Source organism: Pimephales promelas, chromosome 19 (assembly GCF_988280905.1).
Source record: "Pimephales promelas chromosome 19, fPimPro1.hap1.1, whole genome shotgun sequence".
Classification (NCBI taxonomy): Eukaryota; Metazoa; Chordata; class Actinopteri; order Cypriniformes; family Leuciscidae; genus Pimephales; species Pimephales promelas.
Window position 1 is genome coordinate 25,480,572 of NC_142787.1, and position 12,583 is coordinate 25,493,154.

The 12,583-nt window shown below is 38.1% G+C and overlaps 2 protein-coding genes and 1 long non-coding RNA gene across 3 annotated transcripts; all 3 read left to right on the forward strand.

The window, feature by feature from the left end:
- LOC120494486 (claudin-like protein ZF-A89) lies at positions 1–777 on the forward strand. Its single transcript, XM_039693649.2, has one exon. It carries the CDS (start codon positions 44–46, stop codon positions 668–670), a length of 627 nt encoding a protein of 208 aa, XP_039549583.2. The 5' UTR covers positions 1–43; the 3' UTR covers positions 671–777.
- A 1,830-nt stretch (positions 778–2,607) lies between these two features.
- On the forward strand, positions 2,608–3,395 carry LOC120494488 (claudin-like protein ZF-A89). Its single transcript, XM_039693651.2, has one exon. It carries the CDS (start codon positions 2,658–2,660, stop codon positions 3,282–3,284), a length of 627 nt encoding a protein of 208 aa, XP_039549585.1. The 5' UTR covers positions 2,608–2,657; the 3' UTR covers positions 3,285–3,395.
- Positions 3,396–3,908: 513 nt separating this feature from the next.
- LOC120490974 (uncharacterized) lies at positions 3,909–10,841 on the forward strand. Its single transcript, XR_016147793.1, has 3 exons — positions 3,909–3,981; positions 10,053–10,114; positions 10,353–10,841. It is a non-coding gene; the product is annotated as an uncharacterized LOC120490974 (long non-coding RNA).
- Positions 10,842–12,583: the final 1,742 nt, after the last annotated feature.

Here is a 12,583-nt window from a genome sequence, read left to right on the forward strand (position 1 = left end):
TCATTCGTGTGATAGACTCTGATACTTTACACACAAGAACGCAATGGCTTCTGCTGGGCTTCAGATTTTGGCCATTGGCCTTGCTGTTATTGGCTGGTTGGGAGAAATCATTATCTGCGCGCTCCCCATGTGGAAGGTGTCTGCGTTTATTGGCAACAACATCGTGACCGCACAGGCCTTCTGGGAAGGCATTTGGATGAACTGCGTGCAGCAGAGCACGGGTCAGATGCAGTGCAAGGTCTACGACTCCATGCTGGCGCTACCGCAAGATCTCCAGGCCGCTCGAGCTCTGGTTATCATCTCCATCCTCGTGACCTTCCTGGGAATTATTCTGGCCGTCGCTGGAGGCAAGTGCACCAACTGCATTGAAGACCGGGAGGCAAAGACTAAAGTTGGGATCGCGGCCGGGGTGTTCTTTCTGGTTGGTGGTGTTCTCTGCCTGATCCCGGTCTGCTGGTGCGCGCACACCGTCATCCGAGACTTCTACAACCCAATTGTGTCTGAGGCCCAGAAGCGGGAGCTGGGAGCGTCGCTGTTCATCGGATGGGGCGCGTCTGGTCTGCTGCTCATTGGGGGCTCGCTTCTCTGTTGCCAGTGCCCAAAGAGTGAAGGTCGTGGTTATTCCGTCAAGTACTCCGCGCCAAGATCTGCTCCAGGGGCTTATGTGTGAAACTCAGACTTTATGGACTAATGACTCTCCTGTTTGTAAGGGAAGAGAGATGCAATTTATTGTCTTGCATGCCAATTTTTAACTCAATAAATTTTTATGTTTTTATAGGCCTATTGTCTAAATGACTCTTCCTACAGCGCAACCTATGCTTATGCTCGAGCTCGCGCAGGGTTGCTCAGGTTCACCAAGAAGAAACTTTTATCGCTGGTCCTACACTCTCACGACCAATTCGTACGAATGATTAAAAAGTGACTAATTCGTCCTAATTCATACGTTCTCACTTCTCACTCATACGAATTCGTACGATTTGTCTAAACCCACGTGATGGTTAGGTTTAGGGGCGGGGGTAGGCCATTCGTACGAATTCATATTAATTGGCCAATTCGTAAAATATGTACGATTTTGCACAAATCGTAGTAATTTGTACGAGTGAGGTTGTATGAATTGTTACGAATTAGCCACCTCGTAAAATTCGTACGAATTCCCTTACGGCCTCGTTTATAATCGCATACTTGCAAGTTAATCTTTAAGGGAAACATTTAATTTTCTTTCCCAAATCTAGACTGAAAATATTCAAAAGTGTAATGCTGTTAAAATCATGCAACTTGAGAGGTTAATTTGCTCTTTCTGCTGACTGTAACCAGTCTTAATTCGTAATGTTTTTACACCAAACTTTTAATTTGAACTGTAGCCTACACCAAATTCTGCATAAAATAAATATTGTCGGATTTGTTTATGCATTTTTGCCCCTTTATTAAACATTGAAAATATTCACAAATAAATATGGAAAAAAAGAAAATGTAGATTTTACAGGTTTTCTAAAGCTAAATTAGAACCTGGAAGCGATAGGCTATTTTTCCTGTAGTGCTGAATGAGAAGAGCCAATTGTCTCCGGAACCAGCCTACAGAAAGGTGATTTGAGAGTTATAGGCTCATGGTTATACATGTGTGGTATTTTAATTGTTTATTAATAGTGTTTTCTAAGTCAGTGTCGGCTAAAAACATATCTCCATCTCCACTGTAAGGCATGTGCACCTTTAGAGACAAATGCACATTCCATACGGATTAATAATCAGAAGGTAGCAGCTTTCGATTCGAATTTGTTCGTTTTAAAGTGGACATTTCAAGCTTTAGCCTACAATAGACTATAGGCAATATTTTGTTTCAGTTCTTGCGCTCCAGTTCACGGAGATCATGAAACCGTGACTGATGTTTTATTTTATTTTACTAAAGTAGGCTACAACGTTTTCTTGTGAGTTAAGTTTACACAAAAGTAGTTGCGAATAATATATTATTATTTTCTGTATGACCAGAAATGATAAAGTAGGCCTAGGCCTATTTAAGAATGTGTTGTTTCCACTGAATGCAAGTGTTCACGGTCCCTGCCATGCGGGGTCCACACTCTGCACAAACACTATGCGTCAAAATCTTGTGTTTATTTGTGATAATCTTAGCCCTGTATTATTGTTGTTTAACATGTATTATGAATGACATTTGACAAATTGCTTTGTTCCTTTTTTTGATAAAAGTGTCTTCTAATTATGTAGCCTAATAAATGTTATAATGTTGATGATTATTATTAAGCCCCTCTTATTATTTGCGTATATGGACCCCAAACATATACGCGTCTTCTAATTAATTAAGTCAGGTGACTGTAATTGTGTAAAAACTGTTTCCATTGCAGTTTTGCGAAATATTCCTTTTTCGAATTGCCTGAAAAACCTCATGTGAGCATAAAAACTTTTTTTTTGCGTTAAACGAGAGTTTTTGCGAAATTGACGTGTTTGTGCATATCCTACTGTATTTTCAATTCGCCACTCCCAGATCCACCCCTGGTCTGAAAGCAATTAGGAGGAAAGACGGAAAATCCTCATCAGCTGGATCAAATCACATTGTCTAGAACCCAACCGCGCCTCTAAAAGCCACTATAAATAATTGTATCTTTCATTCGTGTGATAGACTCTGATACTTTACACACAAGAACGCAATGGCTTCTGCTGGGCTTCAGATTTTGGCCATTGGCCTTGCTGTTATCGGATGGTTGGGAGAAATCATTATCTGCGCGCTCCCCATGTGGAAGGTGTCTGCGTTTATTGGCAACAACATCGTGACCGCACAGGCCTTCTGGGAAGGCATTTGGATGAACTGCGTGCAGCAGAGCACGGGTCAGATGCAGTGCAAGGTCTACGACTCCATGCTGGCGCTACCGCAAGATCTCCAGGCCGCTCGAGCTCTGGTTGTCATCTCCATCCTCGTGACCTTCCTGGGAATTATTCTGGCCGTCGCTGGAGGCAAGTGCACCAACTGCATTGAAGACCGGGAGGCAAAGACTAAAGTTGGGATCGCGGCCGGGGTGTTCTTTCTGGTTGGTGGTGTTCTCTGCCTGATCCCCGTCTGCTGGTGCGCGCACACCGTCATCCGCGACTTCTACAACCCAATTGTGTCTGAGGCCCAGAAGCGGGAGCTGGGAGCGTCGCTGTTCATCGGATGGGGCGCGTCTGGTCTGCTGCTCATTGGGGGCTCGCTTCTCTGTTGCCAGTGCCCAAAGAGTGAAGGTCGTGGTTATTCCGTCAAGTACTCCGCGCCTAGATCTGCTCCAGGGGCTTATGTGTGAAACTCAGACTTTATGGACTAATGACTCTCCTGTTTGTAAGGGAAGAGAGATGCACTTTATTGTCTTGCATGCCAGTTTTTTAACTCAATAAATTTTATGTGTTTTTTTATAGCCTGTCTAAATGACTCAATTTGTATAGCGCAACTTATGCGCATGCTCAGTTGAGCTCAGGTTCACCAAGAAGAAACTCTATTAGTGATGGGAAGTCCGGTTCTTTTCCGCGAACCGGTTCTTTCGGACAGTTCGTTTTAATGAACCGGTTCAAAAAACCGGTTCACCAGTTCTTTTACGTCATCACGTAATGACGTCAATTCTTTCATCCCGGCGTTTAAAAATACTTCAAATTAAAGGCATTTGTAATCACAACTTCAGTTAAATAAAAGCATGCATTGTCAGAATCATCTTGGATAAGTTTCTTACATTTACATTTTGAAAACGAACCCTGCTGCAGCCTAGGCGAAGTGCTAACGCGGATGTTTTACATGTTTTAAATATATAAAATGCATAAATGGTCTTCATCATTTTATTTGTTATTAAATAAACTTACATTTCGCCGATTCGCCCTCTCATTTAAGTCCTGGGTTCACCCGTGCGTGCTCATGTATCATCACAGGATCAGCCGGTGTCGTGCCAAGGTACTTACCCCTGAAAGGAAGTGTATCCCCGGTCGCGGGAGCGCGCACGCATTCAGCAGGAGGTGTGTCATTACTTTGTCCAAGATGAATTAAACTATAACACGTGAATTGTTTAAGTCATCGTTTTACTGTTGTTGTTGTTTTGTTTTTTTTTATCGACGAGGTTTAGCAAAGACAGATATCATGTGGCCCATCAAAAACTAATTATTTTGTGGGCAAACGATCTAGCTTCATGCACGGAATGGATCAATTCTCACGAGAATGTACTGAAAAACTAAGACGACCATATCGTTTCACAAGCAAACAGCCCGTGGATATAAAATTGTTCTTACCCCCCCCCCCCTCCTCCTCCTTCCATGGTGAATTATTACCAAAATCATTCAATAATGCATTGCACTTATACATAGGCAAACAACGATTTTACCGATGATGGCCTATCATCAAGTGTTTTATTTTATGAATACTGTACATCATGTCTAATAACAGCAGTGAATATGAACACATTTCCTATTTCCTGACTAAAGTTATAGTGGGATACAGATTTTTTCAGACCGTATTTTCGACCTGCCAAAATATGTACCCCCCCCCTAAAATCTACAGGTGATGGCCTATCATCTAGTGTTTTATTTTATGAATACTGTACATCATGTCTAATAACAGCAGTGAATATGAACACATTTCTTGTTTTCTGACAAAAGTTATAGTGGGATACAGATTTTTTCAGACCGTATTTTCGACCTGCCAAAATATGTACCCCCCCCCTAAAATCTACAGGTGATGGCCTATCATCTAGTGTTTTATTTTATGAATACTGTACATCATGTCTAATAACAGCAGTGAATATGAACACATTTCTTGTTTTCTGACAAAAGTTATAGTGGGATACAGATTTTTTCAGACCGTATTTTCGACCTGCCAAAATATGTATCCCCCCCCCTAAAATCTACAGGTGATGGCCTATAATCTAGTGTTTTATTTTATGAATACTGTACATCATGTCTAATAACAGCAGTGAATATGAACACATTTCCTATTTCCTGACTAAAGTTATAGTGGGATACAGATTTTTTCAGACCGTATTTTCGACCTGCCAAAATATGTATCCCCCCCCCAAAATCTACAGGTGATGGCCTATCATCTAGTGTTTTATTTTATGAATACTGTACATCATGTCTAATAACAGCAGTGAATATGAACACATTTCTTGTTTTCTGACAAAAGTTATAGTGGGATACAGATTTTTTCAGACCGTATTTTCGACCTGCCAAAATATGTACCCCCCCCCCTAAAATCTACAGGTGATGGCCTATAATCTAGTGTTTTATTTTATGAATACTGTACATCATGTCTAATAACAGCAGTGAATATGAACACATTTCTTGTTTTCTGACAAAAGTTATAGTGGGATACAGATTTTTTCAGACCGTATTTTCGACCTGCCAAAATATGTACCCCCCCCCTAAAATCTACAGGTGATGGCCTATCATCTAGTGTTTTATTTTATGAATACTGTACATCATGTCAAATAACAGCAGTGAATATGAACACATTTCCTATTTCCTGACTAAAGTTATAGTGGGATACAGATTTTTTCAGACCGTATTTTCGACCTGCCAAAATATGTATCCCCCCCCCCAAAATCTACAGGTGATGGCCTATCATCTAGTGTTTTATTTTATGAATACTGTACATCATGTCTAATAACAGCAGTGAATATGAACACATTTCTTGTTTTCTGACAAAAGTTATAGTGGGATACAGATTTTTTCAGACCGTATTTTCGACCTGCCAAAATATGTACCCCCCCCCTAAAATCTACAGGTGATGGCCTATCATCTAGTGTTTTATTTTATGAATACTGTACATCATGTCTAATAACAGCAGTGAATATGAACACATTTCCTATTTCCTGACTAAAGTTATAGTGGGATACAGATTTTTTCAGACCGTATTTTCGACCTGCCAAAATATGTATCCCCCCCCCTAAAATCTACAGGTGATGGCCTATAATCTAGTGTTTTATTTTATGAATACTGTACATCATGTCTAATAACAGCAGTGAATATGAACACATTTCCTTTTTCCTGACTAAAGTTATAGTGGGATACAGATTTTTTCAGACCGTATTTTCGACCTGCCAAAATATGTATCCCCCCCCCCAAAATCTACAGGTGATGGCCTATCATCTAGTGTTTTATTTTATGAATACTGTACATCATGTCTAATAACAGCAGTGAATATGAACACATTTCTTGTTTTCTGACAAAAGTTATAGTGGGATACAGATTTTTTCAGACCGTATTTTCGACCTGCCAAAATATGTATCCCCCCCCCTAAAATCTACAGGTGATGGCCTATCATCTAGTGTTTTATTTTATGAATACTGTACATCATGTCTAATAACAGCAGTGAATATGAACACATTTCCTATTTCCTGACTAAAGTTATAGTGGGATACAGATTTTTTCAGACCGTATTTTCGACCTGCCAAAATATGTATCCCCCCCCCCCTAAAATCTACAGGTGATGGCCTATCATCTAGTGTTTTATTTTATGAATACTGTACATCATGTCTAATAACAGCAGTGAATATGAACACATTTCCTATTTCCTGACTAAAGTTATAGTGGGATACAGATTTTTTCAGACCGTATTTTCGACCTGCCAAAATATGTACCCCCCCCCTAAAATCTACAGGTGATGGCCTATCATCTAGTGTTTTATTTTATGAATACTGTACATCATGTCTAATAACAGCAGTGAATATGAACACATTTCCTATTTCCTGACTAAAGTTATAGTGGGATACAGATTTTTTCAGACCGTATTTTCGACCTGCCAAAATATGTATCCCCCCCCCTAAAATCTACAGGTGATGGCCTATCATCTAGTGTTTTATTTTATGAATACTGTACATCATGTCTAATAACAGCAGTGAATATGAACACATTTCTTGTTTTCTGACAAAAGTTATAGTGGGATACAGATTTTTTCAGACCGTATTTTCGACCTGCCAAAATATGTATCCCCCCCCCTAAAATCTACAGGTGATGGCCTATCATCTAGTGTTTTATTTTATGAATACTGTACATCATGTCTAATAACAGCAGTGAATATGAACACATTTCTTGTTTTCTGACAAAAGTTATAGTGGGATACAGATTTTTTCAGACCGTATTTTCGACCTGCCAAAATATGTATCCCCCCCCCCTAAAATCTACAGGTGATGGCCTATCATCTAGTGTTTTATTTTATGAATACTGTACATCATGTCTAATAACAGCAGTGAATATGAACACATTTCTTGTTTTCTGACTAAAGTTATAGTGGGATACAGATTTTTTCAGACCGTATTTTCGACCTGCCAAAATATGTATCCCCCCCCCCAAAATCTACAGGTGATGGCCTATCATCTAGTGTTTTATTTTATGAATACTGTACATCATGTCTAATAACAGCAGTGAATATGAACACATTTCTTGTTTTCTGACAAAAGTTATAGTGGGATACAGATTTTTTCAGACCGTATTTTCGACCTGCCAAAATATGTATCCCCCCCCCCTAAAATCTACAGGTGATGGCCTATCATCTAGTGTTTTATTTTATGAATACTGTACATCATGTCTAATAACAGCAGTGAATATGAACACATTTCCTATTTCCTGACTAAAGTTATAGTGGGATACAGATTTTTTCAGACCGTATTTTCGACCTGCCAAAATATGTATCCCCCCCCCCCCTAAAATCTACAGGTGATGGCCTATCATCTAGTGTTTTATTTTATGAATACTGTACATCATGTCTAATAACAGCAGTGAATATGAACACATTTCCTATTTCCTGACTAAAGTTATAGTGGGATACAGATTTTTTCAGACCGTATTTTCGACCTGCCAAAATATGTACCCCCCCCCTAAAATCTACAGGTGATGGCCTATCATCTAGTGTTTTATTTTATGAATACTGTACATCATGTCTAATAACAGCAGTGAATATGAACACATTTCCTATTTCCTGACTAAAGTTATAGTGGGATACAGATTTTTTCAGACCGTATTTTCGACCTGCCAAAATATGTATCCCCCCCCCTAAAATCTACAGGTGATGGCCTATCATCTAGTGTTTTATTTTATGAATACTGTACATCATGTCTAATAACAGCAGTGAATATGAACACATTTCTTGTTTTCTGACAAAAGTTATAGTGGGATACAGATTTTTTCAGACCGTATTTTCGACCTGCCAAAATATGTATCCCCCCCCCTAAAATCTACAGGTGATGGCCTATCATCTAGTGTTTTATTTTATGAATACTGTACATCATGTCTAATAACAGCAGTGAATATGAACACATTTCTTGTTTTCTGACAAAAGTTATAGTGGGATACAGATTTTTTCAGACCGTATTTTCGACCTGCCAAAATATGTATCCCCCCCCCCTAAAATCTACAGGTGATGGCCTATCATCTAGTGTTTTATTTTATGAATACTGTACATCATGTCTAATAACAGCAGTGAATATGAACACATTTCTTGTTTTCTGACTAAAGTTATAGTGGGATACAGATTTTTTCAGACCGTATTTTCGACCTGCCAAAATATGTATCCCCCCCCCCAAAATCTACAGGTGATGGCCTATCATCTAGTGTTTTATTTTATGAATACTGTACATCATGTCTAATAACAGCAGTGAATATGAACACATTTCTTGTTTTCTGACAAAAGTTATAGTGGGATACAGATTTTTTCAGACCGTATTTTCGACCTGCCAAAATATGTACCCCCCCCCCCCTAAAATCTACAGGTGATGGCCTATCATCTAGTGTTTTATTTTATGAATACTGTACATCATGTCAAATAACAGCAGTGAATATGAACACATTTCCTATTTCCTGACTAAAGTTATAGTGGGATACAGATTTTTTCAGACCGTATTTTCGACCTGCCAAAATATGTACCCCCCCCCCCCCAAAATCTACAGGTGATGGCCTATCATCTAGAGTTTTATTTTATGAATACTGTACATCATGTCTAATAACAGCAGTGAATATGAACACATTTCTTGTTTTCTGACTAAAGTTATAGTGGGATACAGATTTTTTCAGACCGTATTTTCGACCTGCCAAAATATGTATCCCCCCCCCCAAAATCTACAGGTGATGGCCTATCATCTAGTGTTTTATTTTATGAATACTGTACATCATGTCTAATAACAGCAGTGAATATGAACACATTTCTTGTTTTCTGACAAAAGTTATAGTGGGATACAGATTTTTTCAGACCGTATTTTCGACCTGCCAAAATATGTACCCCCCCCCCCCTAAAATCTACAGGTGATGGCCTATCATCTAGTGTTTTATTTTATGAATACTGTACATCATGTCTAATAACAGCAGTGAATATGAACACATTTCCTATTTCCTGACTAAAGTTATAGTGGGATACAGATTTTTTCAGACCGTATTTTCGACCTGCCAAAATATGTACCCCCCCCCCCCCAAAATCTACAGGTGATGGCCTATCATCTAGAGTTTTATTTTATGAATACTGTACATCATGTCTAATAACAGCAGTGAATATGAACACATTTCTTGTTTTCTGACAAAAGTTATAGTGGGATACAGATTTTTTCAGACCGTATTTTCGACCTGCCAAAATATGTATCCCCCCCCCTAAAATCTACAGGTGATGGCTTATCATCTAGTGTTTTATTTTATGAATACTGTACATCATGTCTAATAACAGCAGTGAATATGAACACATTTCCTATTTCCTGACTAAAGTTATAGTGGGATACAGATTTTTTCAGACCGTATTTTCGACCTGCCAAAATATGTATCCCCCCCCTAAAATCTACATGTGATGGCCTATCATCAAGTGTTTTATTTTGTGAATACTGTACATCATGTCTAATAACAGCAGTGAACGTTTTTGGTTTAATAAATTCTCAATGTATAAAACTGTCAATGATCTAAATTAATGGTGGTGTATATTTTATTTGTTCATTATTCATACTATTTGAATTTTTAATTTTATGGAGCCATCAGAATTATTCCATACTAACCTAAAAAATATTTGTGTGGAAAAACTAAGAATTATAGATTCATGCTCTGTGTTTTGTTTTGTTTCTAAGATGACCTGACTGACATATGTCACTTCTGTGGATCAGAAGGACCCAAGGAAGATTTGAGCTGGGTAAATCAAACTTAAGAAATGTGAAATGAAATATGTTTTGATATAAAGTTATTAAGAATTTTATTGTAGTGTTATGTTGGATATTTATATTATATTTCTTCTATTTTGCCCAGGACTTACAAACATTACATAATTATTTTATCTCCACAATAATTACTGTACAGTATATTACAAATATCAATTACACAGGAATGAAAATTTGCAACCTCTTACTGAATCCAAATAATTTGTTTTCCAGATTCAGTGTGACGTTTGTTTGCGGTGGTTCCACCATATGTGTGTTAAAAGCCCACCAACGGAGGAGGCCTTCCTGTGTACTGCTTGTACTCCTTAATTTTGTGTACATTATTGTTCCGGAGGAATTTATTGATTAAATCTTGTTGTATTATTACACCTTCCAAGTATGTGTCTTATCATCTTAAAATTATTAAAAACCAACAGACTGATGCGGGACATTATCTCAATATGCGACGTGCGGTCCAGCACAAAGTGGGACGGGTGCTGCTCAAGATGGATGGCGGGGGTCTTATCTTGCTTTCTTGGCGCCACAGGAAGTGGAGACGTTGATAGTCCATCATCTGTGGAATATGGAGAGGGGGATACCTTTTATAGCAGGTCGAAAATACGGTCTGAAAAAATCTGTATCCCACTATAACTTTAGTCAGGAAATAGGAAATGTGTTCATATTCACTGCTGTTATTAGACATGATGTACAGTATTCATAAAATAAAACACTAGATGATAAGCCATCACCTGTAGATTTTAGGGGGGGGGATACATATTTTGGCAGGTCGAAAATACGGTCTGAAAAAATCTGTATCCCACTATAACTTTTGTCAGAAAACAAGAAATGTGTTCATATTCACTGCTGTTATTAGACATGATGTACAGTATTCATAAAATAAAACACTAGATGATAGGCCATCACCTGTAGATTTTAGGGGGGGGATACATATTTTGGCAGGTCGAAAATACGGTCTGAAAAAATCTGTATCCCACTATAACTTTAGTCAGGAAATAGGAAATGTGTTCATATTCACTGCTGTTATTAGACATGATGTACAGTATTCATAAAATAAAACACTAGATGATAGGCCATCACCTGTAGATTTTGGGGGGGGGATACATATTTTGGCAGGTCGAAAATACGGTCTGAAAAAATCTGTATCCCACTATAACTTTAGTCAGAAAACAAGAAATGTGTTCATATTCACTGCTGTTATTTGACATGATGTACAGTATTCATAAAATAAAACACTAGATTATAGGCCATCACCTGTAGATTTTAGGGGGGGGATACATATTTTGGCAGGTCGAAAATACGGTCTGAAAAAATCTGTATCCCACTATAACTTTAGTCAGGAAATAGGAAATGTGTTCATATTCACTGCTGTTATTAGACATGATGTACAGTATTCATAAAATAAAACACTAGATGATAGGCCATCACCTGTAGATTTTAGGGGGGGGGTACATATTTTGGCAGGTCGAAAATACGGTCTGAAAAAATCTGTATCCCACTATAACTTTTGTCAGAAAACAAGAAATGTGTTCATATTCACTGCTGTTATTAGACATGATGTACAGTATTCATAAAATAAAACACTAGATTATAGGCCATCACCTGTAGATTTTAGGGGGGGGGTACATATTTTGGCAGGTCGAAAATACGGTCTGAAAAAATCTGTATCCCACTATAACTTTTGTCAGAAAACAAGAAATGTGTTCATATTCACTGCTGTTATTAGACATGATGTACAGTATTCATAAAATAAAACACTAGATGATAGGCCATCACCTGTAGATTTTGGGGGGGGGATACATATTTTGGCAGGTCGAAAATACGGTCTGAAAAAATCTGTATCCCACTATAACTTTAGTCAGGAAATAGGAAATGTGTTCATATTCACTGCTGTTATTAGACATGATGTACAGTATTCATAAAATAAAACACTAGATTATAGGCCATCACCTGTAGATTTTAGGGGGGGGGATACATATTTTGGCAGGTCGAAAATACGGTCTGAAAAAATCTGTATCCCACTATAACTTTTGTCAGAAAACAAGAAATGTGTTCATATTCACTGCTGTTATTAGACATGATGTACAGTATTCATAAAATAAAACACTAGATGATAGGCCATCACCTGTAGATTTTAGGGGGGGGGTACATATTTTGGCAGGTCGAAAATACGGTCTGAAAAAATCTGTATCCCACTATAACTTTTGTCAGAAAACAAGAAATGTGTTCATATTCACTGCTGTTATTAGACATGATGTACAGTATTCATAAAATAAAACACTAGATTATAGGCCATCACCTGTAGATTTTAGGGGGGGGGATACATATTTTGGCAGGTCGAAAATACGGTCTGAAAAAATCTGTATCCCACTATAACTTTAGTCAGGAAATAGGAAATGTGTTCATATTCACTGCTGTTATTAGACATGATGTACAGTATTCATAAA

Excerpts from the sequence above, each read along its gene's own strand:
- LOC120494486 (XM_039693649.2), top strand. The coding sequence starts at position 44 with ATGGCTTCTGCTGGGCTTCAGATTTTGGCCATTGGCCTTGCTGTTATT.
- LOC120494488 (XM_039693651.2), top strand. The coding sequence starts at position 2,658 with ATGGCTTCTGCTGGGCTTCAGATTTTGGCCATTGGCCTTGCTGTTATC.